The 19,261-nt window shown below is 33.9% G+C and overlaps 1 protein-coding gene across 1 annotated transcript; it reads left to right on the top strand.

Moving 5' to 3' along the window:
- Window positions 1–11,027: 11,027 nt before the first annotated feature.
- On the top strand, window positions 11,028–13,460 carry LOC110728201 (LOB domain-containing protein 40-like). Its single transcript, XM_021907864.1, has 2 exons — window positions 11,028–12,021; window positions 12,464–13,460. Exons 1-2 carry the CDS (start codon window positions 11,832–11,834, stop codon window positions 13,078–13,080), a joined length of 807 nt encoding a protein of 268 aa, XP_021763556.1. The 5' UTR covers window positions 11,028–11,831; the 3' UTR covers window positions 13,081–13,460.
- Window positions 13,461–19,261: the final 5,801 nt, after the last annotated feature.

Below are 19,261 nucleotides of genomic sequence, written 5' to 3'. Positions count from 1 at the left end.
TTACTATATATAAAGGCCTTAAACTTCTTCAATGTGTTATTTTTAACAAGTGGATATGATTTTAGGATAATTTAATCTTGACCGTTGATTCTGTTAGGTGTTGATATTACACTTTAGCTACCACACACCAGGGAGTAATTTCATTTTTTTTTTTTTCAATTTTTTGAATTTTGATTTTTAATTACTTGATTACTAAGCACCATGGATTGATGCCACGTGGCAAAACCCAAATCTTATCTCTTCTTTACAAAAAATAGATGATAAGAAAAAAAATGTGTGATGGTTGTGAATTCATGAGATCCTAACTTTATCTTTAATTTGTTGAGATGTGGTATGATGTAATATATGGTTTATTTCTACCCATTTTAGCAAGGAATTTTAGACCATACCTTTTTTCAGAAAATTTATTGGATTTTTCTTATGTGTAAACATCACCTTTTCAATTTGATGTTTATGATGACTTTTGACGAATTAATATGATTGGTTATCAATGCCTAATGTAGGACATTATTCATCATTATTAATGCTTAATGTTTAACGATTACGCAATGTAATTTTTTTTTCAAATATTTTAGAAAAATCAAGTTCAAAAAGAAAAACACTTCAAAAATTATAACTTTGGGAGCATTAAAAATTATTTACAACTAAAATTAATTTTAATAAGGTCAGATATTAGTAAAAATTGGATGAATAAAGCACATTATTATCATATGTTGTGTAAAGCGGAGAATATTATACAAATAAAGAAATGATATTGTATGTTTTACTAAAGTGTAAGCTACAATTCCAAGAAGTTATAAAAGCATCTTTGTCCAAGTAATCACTGCAATCTTTGTGAAACTTTTATTTTTGATGAGATTAACCTTAGTTTTCTATCTAGCTAGGACAATATTGTAATATTAACAATGTATAGTAGCAAAAAAAAAAAGGGGGAGTAGAAGAGAAGAGTGAGCAAGTACTATAGTGTGACTAGTGAGGGGACTAGTCTGACTACATTAACAGTAAGATTGAAGCTTTATGAAACTCAATTATGATAACAATCATTGGTTTGTCAGCAAAAAAAAAAAATTACTGTATGAATTTGTTCCATGGTACGGAAAGAATTTCTTGAATCCAGACCATTAATTAGCTTAATTTAGATTATATGTAGATAAATTTAGGTCATTTTCTACATTTAATTTTCCACTCTTGCTAAGGTTGTTTTAACCTAACTAATCTTCTCACAAGTTACATGTTGAACAAAGATCTACTTGTTCCTTGTACGTACTTGTATGATTTGTTACTTTGTTTCGTAATTTTTGTGTTTTTCAGTAAGTTATATTTATTTCATCAAAATTGTCGCAATGTTATATTACCTCCGTTTATTATTATTTGCAACAATTGTACCTTTCACGGAGGCCAAGGCAAAAGTTTTTAAGCATGATTCTTAAAATATAAGGGCGTGTATTTAAACACTAATCCAATTATAAAAAAATAAAAAATAAAAAAAAAATAAAAAATTTATCAGAACCACTAAAACCCAGAATCACCACCACCACCGAACCCACCGTTAACCACCACCACCACCACCAAGCCCACCGTAAACCACCACCACCGAACCCACCGTAAACCACCATGAATCAGATCTGAACCCCTACAACCACCCCACGAACCAGACAAACATACAAACCCAAACCCACGAACAAGACAAACCCAGCCACCACCACGAACCCAACCCACGCCACCCCTACAAAACCAAACCCAAACCAGACCCACCCAGCCACCACCATCAACCAGACCCACGCCACCCCCACGAAACCAGACCCACCCAGCCACCACCACGAACCAGACCCACGCCACCCCACGAAACCAAACCCACGAACCCAGCCACCACCACGAAACCAGCCACGCCACCCCCACGAAACTCACGCCACCCCTAAAACCAGATCTGAAACCCCTAACACCCCCACGGACCAGAAGATTTGTTGATCTTGATGAGATCATCGAGGGACATGTTCAATCATTTTCCATTGCCATTGAAAGATGTGGTGAAGAAGAAGAAGAAAATGTAGAGGAGAGAGAAAATTGAAGGAGGAAGAAAATTGGGGAAAACCAGAGAGAGAAAGTGGAAAGATGAATGATTTTTGGTGAAAATGATTACAATAATCAGATTTATTAGGTAAAAAGTTAAATTAGGTTAGTGATCTAATTAGATGTCTAAGTTGTTTAAGTAAGGGTAATATGGGCATTTGTTGGCAAAAAGTTACTAAAAAAGAAAATAAAAAAGTTTGTTGCAAATGATAGGAAGCGCCTAATTTTAGTAAATGTTGCAAATAATAATAAATGGAGGTAGTAGATGATATGGTCAGTTGATCACTAATTATAAAAGATATTAAGCATCTCATTTGAAATTACTTTATTAAGTCCAAGTACAACATTATATATTGGTCAAGGAAAACCTAATAATAATTTAATTAATAAAGTGAATTTTAAATGTTATTCAAAATTTGATTGCATTATTCGAATCACAAATTGATACATATTCAAAATTTAAAATCATATGAATTTATCCGAAGCTCGAAGAAAAAAAAAAGAGAGAAAAAAAAAAAAAAAGGCTTACTAGCTACAATGGAAACCATTAAAGCAAAATCTTTGTATTTCTCTTCATTCACCAAAAAAAAAAAAATATCTGTATTTCTGTATGCTCTAATATTTGACAAAACAAGAACAACGGTCCAATGAAAAATCAAACAAATGAATAAATACAAGTCATTTTCTCCAACACCAACAAGAGTAAATTGGTGGTCTTACAATTAAAGAAAAGATGTGACTAGTATGTTTCAACATTATACTAAGGGTCACATTCAATAAGAATTAAGAAGGAAGTTTCTTAAAGAGTCATTGGGTTCATCAAGCCCAAAATTCAAAGGCCCAATTTATTGGATTATGCCTATTTCAAGAAAACCTTTGTGGATTTATGCAACTTTGGATTTTATAATTTGGTGGACTTGTATCTTAGTTTTGTGCTTACCATCTACCATTAAGTCACATTAGAGAAATCAAGAGGAACAACATATTACGGGTAAATGAAGCACTCTCTTAGGTTTCAAATACGAGTAATACTTTGGAGTAGACAATGTAGTATGTAGGGGTGAGCAAAAATTCAGGGTGCCCTGACGTGGAACCGGAATCTAATTGGGACCGTAGGTTCTAGAACCGGAATCTATAGATTAGGTTCCGGTTAATAAAATTTTAAACCCGAAACTTGTAGGGTACCCTGTTAGTACACGTTCCCTGTAGGGTACATGAAACCGGAACCTATCATTAAAGCCCAAATATAAAAGTCCTATATCAAAATTGTATAAAAACCATCATCTACCTCTCTCCCTCCTCTTATTCATTTTTCATCTTACTCTTAAAGGTTTAATTAATGGTATTAATATAAGTATTTGTAATATTATATTAAATATTCTAGACAATTAGTGTTGGTTTGTTATATTTGTAGTACTGTATTAAAGTTATAAGCTTTTATTGTGAAAATCCATTTTTTTTAAAAAAAAAAAAAAATTGTAACAATTTATCAAGTAACTATTAAGCTACTTTGAAAGACAGGGTACCCTATTCCGAAACCGAAACCTACAGGTTCCGGTTTCCAATTTTTAAAAACCTGTTGAACAGGTTTCGATTTCAATTCCTATTTTTAGGAACCTGTTACAATAGGTTCCGGTTCTGAATCCTGAGATTTTACAGGGTACCCTGCTAAGCTCACCCCTAGTAATATGTTCAACGTTGCAAGGACAACATATAGAGTAGACAATTAGGCAAAGGGTGAAGAACATTCGATACATAAACTTTGTTTGAGGGATAACCTCGGACAGGTCGTTAATGACTTGTGATTGGGGGGATGAGGAGGTGACGTCTCATTTCTAGGGGTGAATTTCAAACGTAAGACCTTTAAGTTACCAAGTGAAACTCACACCACTAGTGACTAGATCAAATCTTTTTTAGTTTTATAATATGTAAGGAGAAATTACTTTCTATGAAATGAAAGTACATACTCTTTATAAGAACATTTACATTCAAATTAAACTAGATGTGTATACGTATAGATTATTGATCAAAGTTTAATACCGAATACCTTTCTCCTAAAAACATTATCAAGACTATGATTTTAGCAAGTAGTGTTTAAAAAGTTCAGTTCCCTTAAAATAAAAAATTTTAATCCACTCTGAAAACACAAACTTTTATAGTTTATTTTTTTATGAGAACTTCCAATACTTATAACTTACAGCTTGTAAATATATATTGTAATGAAGGGATGACGAGAGTTTAGCCTTGTTTTGTTAACCTCGTATTTATTCAAGAAATATTAAATTAATGTAAGATTAATACAATAAATAAGTAGTTGGATATATATAATTGAATATTAAATTACGATTTTTAATATATTTCGAGTGTACCTATTATTACTATATGATCTTCCAGTCTTTCCTATTACCCTACATTTCATGACTAATTCAAGATAATTCTACAATATTCCATGATAAATTGATAATTTTCTCAACTTAACTAATGTGCAATAGGAATATAGAATGAATTGACGAGCAAGTTGAAACTTTTGTGGAAATACTACTCCGTATATTCTATCTTAAGTCTTTAACTACATGGAGTATTAAATTTGCTCGGATTGTGGGTTGATACTCGCACGCGGCATGCAAGCGCGTGAAGACAGTATTAAACAATTCGTATAATGGTATATGCGGCTGCTGAGAATTTGGAGAGACAACGAATTAAGTCTTTCCACTCAACCAGGAAGAGCCATTTTTGCATTTGCTCCTTTTAATCTTTCTTCCTTATTTATTTATTTATACCAAAAAAAAAAAATTGATAATATCCTTTCAATCTTTGATTCCTTTTCAAACTTTAATAATGGGTGATCTTTAATTATAACAATAACATATTTATAAAGATAAAAGTAAAGGCATATCAAACAATCAACCTACTATAAAAGTACAACACTTTAATTGTTTGTTCTTCATTCCAAGTTATAATAATGAGCTTATATATATATTGCACTCCAATCCTACAATATGTTATTAAAATTGTTGAATTATTTAGAGTATTGGTGACAAATATTTGTGTGTTTAATTAAATTGCTTAGGCTAAGTTGTTGCAATTCAATTAAACAAGTAAAAGAGCAATTTGTATCTCGATTTAGAAAAGTGTTCCTCCGCCCTATAGTTCGCCTGGTGGCGCACCCGGCAGGAAGCTATTAGGGGCATAGCTTTGATGTACTTATGAATAGATATGGACACGTGACTTAAGTGTCAAGTAAATATGTATTTAAGTAATTAATCTTGCGTGTGTAATATCTTCAAGTATTCAATATGTGTTGTTTTTGGTTCAAACGTTTTACGATACCGAATGGATACGTATTCTTGAATTGTATGTTGCACTAAGTGGAAGTTCAAGTCTCTGTACACTTTCATTCATGCATGAGATTATTTTTGTGATGATGATGTTTTGCAATGAGTAAAGTATAATACTCTAAATGGGGGAGGATTGTTGAATTATTTAGAGTATTGGTGACAAATGTTCATGTGTTTGATTAAATTGCTTAGGCTAAAGTGTTGCAATTCAATTAAACAAGTAAAAGAGCAATTTGTATCTCGGTTTAGAGAAGTGTTCCTCCGCCTGTAGTTTGCCTAGTGGTGCGCCCGGTAGGGCGAGCCATCACCTGGCAGGGCGGGTCTCCGCCCGATAGGGCACGAGAGCGAAGAAAAATTAAGCGTTGTCACCGCTCGACAGGGCGAGGGCCATCGCCCGGTAGGGCGCGAGAGCACCCAAATTTTTCTAGGCTGCTTGGTTTCTTTCGCCCGGCAGGGCGCGGGGCAATTTTAACGGTTATACTTCAGTTTTGCTTGGTTTATTGCTCTTGATATAAATATGATAGTTCATATTGATGATAGATACTTCAAAAAATTAGTTTATTCTCATTCCCTTGAACCTTTTGCAAGTTATTGTTCATCATCATAAATCACAAAAGCTTATTTACATTGTATTGTAATCATCCTACTTGTGATTGCAATTGTTCTTGGTTGTATCTCCTGAGTAAATTTTCGTAATACCCGGTTGTAGTATAGGGCCAAAATTATATTTTTGGGAAAATGATCCCATTCACGCCTCGAAGATTTTTCTGTTAACTTCATTTGCAATTTTCTTTGTGACCCTTGTAAACACAAAATCCCCAACAAAAATGTGGTGTGTAACCTATTTGAGTTGGTAATTAATAACTACTCGTCATAAGACATCTGTGTTCCCCTGTCAAACGTGTTTTTTCTTACAATTTTGTTGCAAGACAATTTTCTTTAAAATTTTCATATCAATAATTACCGTATTTCTAAATTTGAACAATTATGCCATTGGAAACTGCTTTCTTGTATGCCCAATAAAGACTTGTTTGCTTGATTTGCTCTTTCTTTCAGTCTTTTACGTAATCTCGTGGTTCAGGACTTCAGGTTGTCCATTCCACGCCTTCTCCCTTTTCTAATTTGTGCATTTAACTCTATTTTTTTTATTTAACTTATAAAGGTAAGGAAAATAATCATTAGAAAGCTCTTCTCACAAGGGAAAATGTTCAACTCATTTCCTAGTATAATTTTACATCAGACAAAGAACGATACTGGTCAAATTATTATACCTTTGTACAAATACTAGTAATCATGTTGTACATACTTCCACATTATTTGACAGAAGGTACACATAAATGATAAATACATAATATACGCTTCTAAGATCTTACAATAATGCCAATTATCAGTATCACTAGACCCACTAAGTAACATTTTGTTTTTTTCGAATTAATAAAAGCGTAAGCTACTCCTCCGTACATCTTTTTCTTTTTATTTGTAACAAAGGGGTATTTTATACGAGACATAAAAAACTTATTTGTTGCAAATAAAAAGAAAAAGAAGTAGTATCTATTTTGTTGTTATAAAATGAAAAATCAAATAGTCATTTATACCTATAGTGTTTACTTTAATTTTAGTTTTCATAATTGATTAGGCGTCCATTGTATGTCATAGACTCGTAGCCTAATAAGATAAATGCCAATTTACGTTTTTTGGTTGCTACTCCAGTGTTGCAATTCGTCATTTTCCACCAATTTTTGGATTTATATCTCTAATTATCACCTCAGTTTAAAGTTTCATTATTTTATTTTATCCGACTTCCCAAATTGGCATCACCCCTTATTTTAACTAATTACTCCGTAACATTTAAATACGAAAATGTTAATATTGCGCATATATCAAACATTTGTATTTTGTAATATCAATTATGCATTCCCAATTTATTTTAAATTTAATTTTTAACAAAAAATGATATCATAGCTTTTACTTTTTAAATATGATAGTTTTTGGTACGGTATGTTTTAATACAGGGTAGTTCGAAAATTGAGTCACCCGAGTCAAAAACTACGAGTCTCCAACAACCTAACCGCATGTCGATTATGCATAGCCAGCAGTCATAACTCATATACTTAACACAACAATCTCAATCTGTGGGTTTCATGCATGTAATATATTTACTCATATATGTTTTGGTCCAATAAAGTATTTAATATATACTACTCCCTCTAGCCCTAAATTTTGTGCCTCATTGTCAATATTTAGGCAAAACTCTTAAAATTTTGACCATTAATTGTCATTGATTTATAATATAATAGATAACATATTTTTGAGGGATTTTGTTGGATTATTCATCTTATTGTATACTTATTTTATTAATACGAGTATCAATTTAATATTTTTTATTTTTTTTATTTTTGGCAATGAGGTAACAATTCTCTTGATTTCTTGAAACTAAATCATAGATTCATAGGTCTTCCTTTTTCAGTTTAATTTCTACCTTGACTTTCACAATCTTACTCTTCAAAAAACCCATTGTGCATCATCTAAAATTTTAGACTTGTTCTACTGGATACCACCGATCCCTGTTCTTTAGAGATGTTCTGCTCTGTTCTGCCAGAAGTTCAAAAAAACAAGGCCTAAATAACCATTAATTACATCATATATTTTGTGGAGGCATTTCATAAAATTAAAACGATACAAAACTATACCACCTTAAATATGCCAATCAATAATCGGGATTATACTCCCTCAATTTCAAAATAAATGTTTAATTTGACTTTTGCATTATTCACACAAATCAATTTGACTTCCGTTTATGCATTATACATAAAGGTAAATATAGTCATGAAAATACTCGTTAAATTAATTATCAAATATCAACTTATTAAACTAGTAGTTTATTATTATCATTAATAAATATACCGGTCAAACCAAGACATCTATATTTGGAATAACAAAAGGGGACGAAGGTAATGGTACACGTATTTAAAAAAAAATACAAGAAATGCCACTTGGACGCTAAAAATATGCGGAGGGTAGGGTTGTATAGAAGAACATGAAAACATATAAAGTTAAAGTAATGGCAAAATCTAACATGTCAAACCGAAATCCAAGGTGATGGAACCAATATTAGATCACACTATATTTCTTTCACAAATTAAAGTTTGTACTCGTAATATTTAAACACTCCCTTTTCAAAACCAGGTATGTCTCCTTCTTAACCCAAACTATTCAATTCAGTAAAATTAACTTTGAAACAATCAATTTGTTTTATACAATAAAGTCAAGTTGATTTTATTTTATTATGGGTCCCAATCTTGTGGGATTAACTCATAATCACCAAATTTAGACGACCGCCCTACTAATTAAACAGGATATAACTAATTAAAAACCACTTAATTGGACCCCACCTCTAATAATAATGAAATTTAAGTACCTCTAATTGGGCGCCCACAGTCCACAATCCTCTAAAACCAAAACCAGAAACCAGTCGCCGGTTTTGTAAGGTTTTACCAGAAATATGGGAAATTTGTTTACTCCCTGCCATTTAATTTTTTTTTCACGGTCTTCGCGTGTTCAAACGTACATATTTTAATTTTTATACGTATAAATATTATAAAAGTTTGATATTAATAAAATATAAAATGAGATAATTCTAACAAAACTACACAATATATTATCAATTAAATTATCGAGAATTTATAATCAAAGTTTTATAAATTTGACCAATAAAATTACAATAAGGCAAAAAATAAGGGAGCAAGAGATATAATTTAATTTTATGGTTTCCCGAAAACCAGGAGCTGGAGACGTGGAATAGTGGGCCCTCACCAGTTTTCCCACCTTATGTGGCGATTCGACCGCACTCTGACATTTACACGTGTTCTTCACGCGCTGTCTCGTGGTTATTTGGACTCACTTGCATGGCTCTCGACTGCAATTTTTACCAAATGGCTATTTTCTTTCTTCTTTTGCTACGTGTCTTCCATGCCATTTCCACAATTTTCACTTTTTTTTCCTTTTATTTTTTAACATATCGTTTTTCATTTATTTTATAATTATATTTCAATAAGATACGTAGTACGAGTAAGACCCTGTTCTTTTGAGCTTAGTAAGTGTCTGTAGAGTAGAGCAGATTTCAACAGAGCAGAGCACCCCTAAAGAACAGGGCTGAGTAATGCTATATGTATCCTTAAAAGCTAAAAATAAACATTTACTCTGAAATATCTTTCCTAATATGGTATTAATTTAGAATTGCATGACAAAATTACATGTAAATCAGTGTAATTAATGTTTTGTTTTTTTCATTTTTAACTACTTATATAATTTACCTAAGTTTTGATAAGTATAGATAAGAAGCACTCCTCAATTTTGATATACAACAAAGAAAATAAAATGAATAGAACACAAAGAGTTACGGAGTACACATAATTCATCATATATAAGTATTAAAGATTTGCAATTATCCTAATGAAATGATCTTGTAGCTTATTTATTAAAAAAACATAATCACGTGAAATCTTGTTAGATTCGTCTCGATTTACAATTTCACAATATTAACTTAGACCTTGTTCTTTTGAGCAGTTCTGATGTGGTAAAATCTGCTGTACTGAATATTAATAATCTATTTTGCTCTGCTTTGCTGACATAATGACACCTACTTCACTATATTAAAATCTGCTCAAAAAAATAGAGCCTTAATGGATTATAAAGAGTAAAGACATAAGATTCGAATTTTGCAAAGTTAGAGAACAGAGTATGCGTCGAGATATGGTGATACGAATGGATGTGGAGTATTAGGCTTCCAAAGTTCCAGGCCAAGTATAGCTGGATGGATTGCAATCCTTTTAAAGTTTAGTGCATTTAGACTATGAAGGCTGCAGAAATTGAAACTTGTAGCCCTTTTTCTATTTTCTATGTACACTCTATTTTTGTTTTTGTACTGTTTGTGAATTTAATTCGTTCAAAACTACTAGTACGACTAGTATAATTCGAGTATGTCTGATCTATATGTGAGTATATTTTTGAATTTCAAAAAGATATATATGTCCAAGCTCCAACTCTCCAACCCTTATCTCGTTGAACAAGCATAGATTATCCAAATTAGAATGTGCATGGAAGTTGTTTTTTAAGCATATTTTGCTGATTTGCTCAATACTACTTAATCGTTTATCGGGCACAACGATTGAGATCGATAACACTTTCAATTAATTTAAGATGAACAATTGCAAAAGCAATTTTCATGAACATCAACATTTTTGTTACCTAAAGAACTTTAAGATAATTAGTAATAGATTATATTTAGGGACGAGAGATTTTTTGTAGTTCAGCACCGACAACAACAACATCATTTAATCCAACTTATAAATCCAATGCTAAGTTCATTTTGTTTAATTTGCATTTGTTGGAAACAATTTCTTTTTAATTTGCTCATCATCCCTTTTTTCGGGAAGACTAATTTATTTCAATTAACTAATTAAGGCTTCCTTTACTAGTCCTTTAAGTTAGTTCAATGGGGTTATGGAGGACTCGCAATTCTAGCACATAGGCTTTTGATTACTTTGGTTAATGCTAAGTGCATGGGAGTAATACATGAAATATAACCTTAACAAATGCATTTTTTCTATCTACTACAAGTAATAACATATGACAACTTGTGAATATAATACGCAGTACTTTGTATCACATAATTGGAATATATTCTCTACCGTAGCCTTAGAAAAAACCATATAAATATCAACCATACCGTACTCCTCTATAATTAAGAAACGTTTTTCATTAGTATAAAAATACACGGGTATGTACGACTTAACGAAACCATAAAAGACTAATCTCCTTAGTATAACACTCAATAAATTAATCAAATAGTTTTCGCCCACAGCTTTTGTAATCCAACAGGCTAAAAAAAATGACTAAACTAAAATTAAACTCTTTCCTCAAGAAAAAAAAAAAAAAAAACTCCCCAAAAGAGTTGGAATTTTGAAATTGGAAAGAATAATTCACTCTCTTTGTATAGAGAGTGACACAAATTAATATCGTACCAAATTTTAATTAATTTTATTAGTATGACAAAAATGACAAAATAGGTTCATCTCCCCTCTTCCCATTTTCTGGAAACTTTTTAATTATTATTAATTAAAAAAATAATAATAAAATAACACGCCCCCTAAAAAGGCAAAGACCACACTCCCTCACTTTACCAGTTTTTGGGAAACAGCTGCGGCTCCTGAAACCAGCAACTACTATTATTATTTTCTCTCTCCTCTTTCCAACAATTTTATTTTCCTCTTCTTCAATTCATTCATTTATGTATCATCATACATTCTTCTCTTTTCACTCTTCATACACCTTCTTAATAACCCATTCTCTCCTCTATTCTCTGTATTTCAAATAGATCGATATCGTGTTTTCGAATAGTCATTTATAATTAATTTTGTAAGAATGCGGATGAGCTGTAACGGATGTCGAGTGCTACGGAAAGGCTGTAGCGAGGATTGTAGCATTAGACCTTGTCTTCAGTGGATTAAGTCCCCTGAGTCTCAAGCTAATGCCACCGTTTTCCTTGCTAAGTTTTATGGTCGCGCTGGTCTCATGAACCTCATCAACGCTGGTCCTGACCACCTTCGTCCTGGTTAGTCTTTCACTCTTTATTTTTTATTCTTCCGGAAAAAAAAAAAAAAAAAAAAAAGTCAAAGTAGAGGCGAGGAAAAATCGAATATCATTATTAGATTGATGATTTTATAATCTTTATCAATAATGCATCGTGCAATTAGTCATCTACCCTTTGCATGTGCTTATTGAATAGCTTATGATATGCGTGATATAATTTCAAATTTTTAATTAAAATGAATAGAAAAATATCTAGTGGTATTCTAATAGTGGAAAGTGGTATAGTCCCTAGGTTTTAGGTGGATAGTTGGTTTTGGTTGCCACGTTACTATTTTTGTTCAAGTGGGTCAAGTTGTTGTTGGAAGGCTGTGCTTTAACTAATTAAACTTCTTTCTGAAGTTAATTCAATTATTACTCAATTAATTACCTATATGCTGATTATATGTTTTGTTTTATGATTTCAGCAATATTCAGGTCACTCTTATACGAAGCATGTGGTCGAATGGTAAACCCAATTTATGGTTCAGTTGGGTTGCTTTGGTCAGGTCAATGGCAGCTTTGTCAAACAGCCATTGAAGCCGTTTTAAAAGGCGCACCGATTACGCCGATTCCTACTGAAGCCGCGCCTAACTCCCCGCCTATCCAAGGGGCTTACGACATCCGCCACGTGTCAAAAGATGAGCACGCCCACTCCAACAACAGCTCGGCTGCGGCTGGGTTGCACCGAGTCAAGCCGACTCGGACTCGGTTCAAGCGTGTCGGCTCCAAGTCCAAGCCGGCTTCTAAAGCCGAGTCTGCAGCTGGTGGTGCTGCTACCTCGGCTCTTCAGGTGATGGCGGTGGCTGAGTCAACTCGGCCTGACTCGGCCGAGTTTAACGGGTCAAGCACGAGCCATGACTCCACCGTGAGCCACCCGGATGACCCCGGGAGTACCACGCACACGAGCTTGGTATCGACCGATGTGATGGTCGATGCTGCGGAGGAGGTGGTGGTGGAGAGGGGGAGTGTCAGACACGATGGTGACGATGACGGTGAGGTGGAACTCGAGCTGACGCTCGGGTTCGGTTGGCCGAGTCAATGAGCCGGAAGGTTAATGATGATCAAGTAGTATGTGGAATGGGATTAGAACTTGTTTAATTAAGGTTTAGATTAAATGTTAATTGAAGTTTTTGGAGATATTTTCCCTTGTTAACAGTTTTGGTTTTTGAATGTACAAAACAAAGTTGACTACATATCTAAAAAATAAAATAGCTAGTCAGAGATGGTACATGTGTTATATCTTGAAGATAAGACTACTAAGCCAAGAGCATAATTATAGGAGATTATTCTTTATTATTCCTTATTTATCTAAGTTTAACGTATAGTTCTCTAGGTTAGTTGTTATAACTTATATATATATATATATATACATACTTTGTATAATGTAAACATTAAGCTAATCGATATACACTTTATTATTCTTCTACATAGTATCAGAGCTTTGAAAATATTCATCTTCTCGATTTTTGTCTCTGTATTTCCACTGCTACACAAATTTATTTATTTATTTTCATGGCAAATTCCAATTAGTCCATTATTCCAATTAGTCTCTGTATTATCTCGCTTAATCATATCATTAAGCTTACTTCATCTAATTATATTTCTTGGAAAACACAATTAGAGGCTACCTTAATTGGCTATGGCCTTTCTCAGTATATTGATGGAACTCTTGTTGTTCCTTCTCCAACTGGTGATATCACCACTCCAAATCCTACTATACCACCTGGTTTAGGCAGGACAAACTTATCCATGGGGCTTTATGTGGCACCCTTAGTGGCTCTCTTGTTCCTCCTATCTCTCGTGAAGCTTGGTTGCTTCTTGCTAAGACCTATGCTAACCCCTCAAAGGGGCACATCAAACAAATCAAGGAACGCCTTCGCAACATCACAAATGGTCCTCGGTCTATCACCGAGTTTATGTATGACATTAAGACATGTGCTGACCAATTAGCCTCTCTAGGCAAGCCTATGGATGATGATGATATTGTGGAGCGTATTCTTGAACAACTTAATGATCTTGATTATGATCAGGTTATTTCTGATGTTCAGAGTCGTGAATCGGGCATCACTTTTGATGAACTTAATGAGAAGCTTGTGAATAGGGAGGCGTATATTTTACACCACCAACAATCTCAAGCTGCTACCCTTTCTCATCCTGCTTCTGTCAATCATGTTTACAAGCAAGGGGCAAAGAAGACATACGGTGGGCACTCTTCTCACACGTCTATGCAACCTTCAAATGACAAGCCACCATTTAAACCTTATCATGGGAAGTGTCAATGGCGTCGTCTGGTCATTTTGTGTCTCAATGCTCGGTGTTTCGTCAACAATTTCCCCATATTCCTATTATTGAGCCGCCATCTCAGATTGCTACTCAAAGTGATGAAGTGAATATTCCTATTATTGTGCCAGTTGTTGGGAAATGAACCAAGTCAACCCCCTATAATATTGCCAAATGATAGTCCTTCAACAACATCATCCTCTTTTAATACTTTATCATCTGAAGATGCTTCTATATCATCAGGCTCTCCTACATCGACTACCATGCCCATTGTTCAACCTACAAGCACAATAATCACTCGTGCTAAGAATAATATTCATAAGCCTAACCCCAAATACCAAGCAAATTTACTTTTGGCTTCTGTCTTCGTGAGCCCAAGCGCTTAAGAGTCCTTCATGGACTTGTGCAATGAGGGCAGAGTATGATGCCTTGATTAAAAATGAAACTTGAGTCTTGGTTCCCCCTTCTTCATCAATTAATCTCATTGGGTGCAAGTGGGTATTCCGAACAAAGTATAAACCCGATGGCACTGTTGATAAGCTCAAGGCTCGTCTTGTTGCAAAGGGATTTCATCAAGGACCTTGGCTAGATTACTCTGAGACTTTCAGCCCCGTGGTAAAGGCTCCTACTATTCGTATCATCCTTAGTCTTGCCGTCACTCGTGGTTGGTTTCTTCGTCAGCTTGATATAAACAATGCTTTCTACAAGGTTCATTGCAAGAGGACGTTTATATGATGCAGCCACCTGGGGTTCATTGATAATGATAAACCAAATCACATTTGCAAATTTTGTAAAGCTATTTATGGTCTTAAGCAAGCACTAAGGGCTTAGTACAACTAGCTTCGGGCATATTTATTAAGTTGCGGTTTTGTAAATACCGTGTCTGACTCCTCTCTCTTCATCCTCCGACAACATCAACAGGTTATCTATGTCTTAGTATATGTTGAAGATATAATTGTGACGGGTTCTGATAATGACATAGTGGCTAACTTCATCTCTTCACTTGCCACCCGTTTCTCCTTGAAAGATTTGGGGAACTTGTCATATTTTCTAGGAGTGGAGGTTACTCCTCACTCTCATGGTCTCTTTCTCAGCCAACAAAAATATATACTTGATGTTCTGGAAAAGACAAATATGCATGAAGCTAAGCTTTCTCCAACACCTATGTCTACAGCTCATTCTCTAAGCTTAGACTAAAGTCGCCTTTTAGCTAATCCAACCGAGTACATGACTATTCTTGGCAGTTTTCAATACTTGTCTCTTACTCGGCCGGACGATTCCTTTTGTGTTAATCGTCTTTCACAATATATGCACAAGCCAACTGATGAACATTACAATGCCTTGAAGCGACTACTTCGTTATCTGATCTTGCGGGCTCTCTCCACAAGGGCATACTCTTTCATCACAACTCCCCTTTGTCCTTGCACGCATTTTATAAATGCTGATTTGGCAGGGAATCGAGATGATTATGTCTCCACTATGGGCTACTTGTTTATCTTGGCAAAAATCCTATTTGTTGGAGTTCTAACAAGCAAAGAACACTTGCTCGTTCTTCAACTGAAGCTGAATATCGAGCCCTTACGTCTACTACTGCTGAGGTTCTTTGGGTAATCAACTTGCTAACTGAGCTTGTTCTTAATTCATTGCATTTGCCTACTATTTTTTTGTGATAACATGGGGGCAACTTATGTGGCTTCCAATCCCAAGTTCCATTAGAAAATGAAGCACCTTGCTCTAGATTATCATTTTGTCAGTGAAAGTGTTCAAAAAGGGATCTTGCGGGTGTCTTACATCTCAACCAAAGATCAACTTGCTTGATGCTCTTACTAAGCCACTATCTCGTACACAATTTGAGTTACTTAATGCCAAGATTGGTCTCGTCGTTCGACCGTCCATCTTGCTGGGAAATGTTGAAGATAAGACTAACAAGTCAAGTTAGTTGAGCATAATTATAGGAAATTATTCTTTATTATCTTTATTATTCCTTATTTATCCAAGTTTAACGTATAATTCTCTAGGTTAGCTGTCATAAATTGTATATATACATACTTTGTATAATGTAAACATTAAGCTAATCAATATATACTTGATTATTCTTCTACATTATATACAAAGTACTTTTGAAATGTGTATTTTGGGGAAGTTGTATCCAATGGAAATTAGGAAAACAAAATCCTTTCTTCTACAATAATGAATTAACGATTCTTAATTTTTATACTTTTAGTGGTTATAAATCGCGAGTCTTTGTATTAATTGTGTACTTTGTATTAGTTTAAGAATTTCACTTCACAATAGAGAGGATCTCTAGAAATATTTTTGTATGTGCTTTGTAATAGTAGTTGGTTTTACTTTCACAATCACAACATTCTACTTAGAAGAGCATATAATTTCAAGTATTAATATCTTCAGTTATTAATAAGTAAAATTATTAAAATTGAAACCCTAGAAAAATAGATATTGAGACGAAATAACGAAATTACGGAATAGATAATTATGTTCTTTTAAAAATAACTCATAAATTAAAGTGAAAGTAAATCATGCGAATAGTTTACAAAGTCAAAATGATTGATTATAACCAATTTTGAATTTTAACAATATATTTTTCATTGAACTAGTCATCTAACATGATATAATAAGCTAAAAAGTCAAGTGTTGCAAATGTGTTTGGAACAAAGTAAATTACCTTGGAAGTAGTCGATAAATGTTTTGTTGGCACGAGAGCTTCACATGAATGTGCAAAAAAATGTGGTACTAGCCACATGATTAGATGGTTTTTATGGTTTCTTTTCACATGCAATTGAGTGGATTCGTGTGAATGGCCATCTAAAATTCTTAACTTGGTCAATCTACAAGTTTGAGCTATCATTTTCATACTTCGTATTTTTTTATTTTTTTTAACGACGGTTTAAATTAATATAAAAGTATTACAAACTACAAGTCTTACTAGCTCCTATATTACAACGAGAATACATTAAATTAAAGTACTTTCACATTTGATCTTGCTAGTTTGAATAATTTGCCACGATGAGGAACACACCATTCTATTTATGTATTCCGATTTCCTTTGAACGTGGAGAATGCATTTGAGGACGACGAAACAAACAAATTCTAGCAAACATATTAACGAGCTGAAAAGGACACCAAGTGCCCATAACATTAAGTAAATGGGGCAGGAAAACAAAGCGGTTAGAGCTTACCAACACACGTTGAATCACCCATTCAAGAGATTCGATACCCTTAATTGTGGGTACCATTGATCCTTTCTCAAGGAAAGAGACCATTGACATACTCACATACTATAAACCTCCAAAATATTATTTCGAAGGCCCATAAACGTTTCATTTTGGGGAGCAGTGTTAAGATAGGTATATTTCAAAGTAATAGATTGAAAATCCACTACTAAGTTAAAACAGAAGACATCAAGGGATAACCTTCTGAAACTATTTCGACTGAGAAAAATGAAAGAGAAAACAACAAACAAACGACAAACCCTAACCAACCCTATGAACCGAACCATACCATAACAATGGTGAATTCCCCACAAAACCAAAACTCGCATATCCAAAATTCTAAGCAGGAGCAGGACACACCGCTTTAAATCCCCAAATAAACTTGACAAACCCTAATTAGAACAAAGAGAGTCGCATCCAAGAACATCAAACTCAAAGCAAAGACCCATTAAAGTCGGAAAAACTAAAAATAAACCGAGAAAAACAAGTAAACCCATAAAACAAGCAAGAAAGCAACCAACTATCACCGGCCTCCAATTGCAGCCTTCACCGTGAAGGTCAAACTCGACTAACATCACCGGCGACACGATAATCAAGATACGAACCCGATCTTTGTTTCACGAAACAAAATATGGGCGGAGGAAATTAAAGTCATGAGAATAAAGTCCAACGCTAGAAAACTAACAAACCCTAACCCTAACTTTACCATTACCAACTCGATCTTTCCTATCACACGTAGTCAGCAGCGTTAGAGTTATCCGTTGATTCTTGTTTCATCAACGAAACCTTAAACCCAAATTGAAAAACGGCCTTTTTACCCTCAAGTACCCAATTTACAAAATTTAAAACTGAAAAACGCAGAAAATCAACTTGAGAATTTTTTTGGCGTGAAGAGGTTAGCACTAAGCAGAGTTTGAAGCCCGTTGTGGAGCCTGGTTCTGCTTCAACTTCAACGCTAGAACACGAGCTAAAGAAAAACTTAAATGAAAGAGGAACCTACCGGAAAACCGGCCGCGACGCTGGAACTCCGGTGAGTTCTAGGTTTCGGGGGGGTTTTCTTTTTAGAAGAGGGAGAACAAAGCTTTTAGTGGAGAGAGAAAATAGTTTTCACAGTAGCATTACCCTATTTTCATAATCCTTATTTTGGATGCTCAAGATGTAGTTACAAACTAGTTTGAGAACGAGGCGCAAGCGACCAGGTAAGCAATGCGTGGTTCTTACAGGCGCCCATCGTACAGACGTTTTATTAAAAAAAAAGAGGAAAAACAAATTATAGAAATGTAATGAACATATAACTATAGTGAAAAAAAATACTATTAAAATGTAATGAACATATACCTAGAGTGAAAAGAACATATTTGCACCCAAAAAGAGTGAAAAGAACATATGTCCATGTTCTTTGTTTGTTAGTATAATGTACTTTTATTTGTGACTTAATGTTCATTGCTTATTTTGAAATGTTCTTTGAATTTTATCTTTAGATTATGGTGGGTATATATAAATAAGTTTCATTATATAATATTATCATATTCTTTATTAATATTACAAATGTTCTTTAGATATTCCAAAAAAAATATAAAGCGGGATGTTTTTTACAAAACAACTATATGTTTTGTATTTTTTTTTTATTCTTTTTTTTTTCGGTACAGACGCCTAGGCCTGAGCACGGATCGGATATCCGATCCAAAAATATCGGATATTCGAAAATCCGGA

The sequence above is a fragment of the Chenopodium quinoa genome, unplaced genomic scaffold (genome assembly GCF_001683475.1).
Source record: "Chenopodium quinoa cultivar QQ74 unplaced genomic scaffold, ASM168347v1, whole genome shotgun sequence".
NCBI lineage: Eukaryota > Viridiplantae > Streptophyta > Magnoliopsida > Caryophyllales > Amaranthaceae > Chenopodium > Chenopodium quinoa.
This window is presented reverse-complemented; position numbering and strand designations above follow the sequence as displayed.

Coding starts and splice junctions, on each gene's coding strand:
- LOC110728201 (XM_021907864.1), top strand. CDS start 11,832: ATGCGGATGAGCTGTAACGGATGTCGAGTGCTACGGAAAGGCTGTAGC. Junction 12,022..12,463: donor TCCTGACCACCTTCGTCCTG/GTTAGTCTTTCA, acceptor TTATGATTTCAG/CAATATTCAGGTCACTCTTA.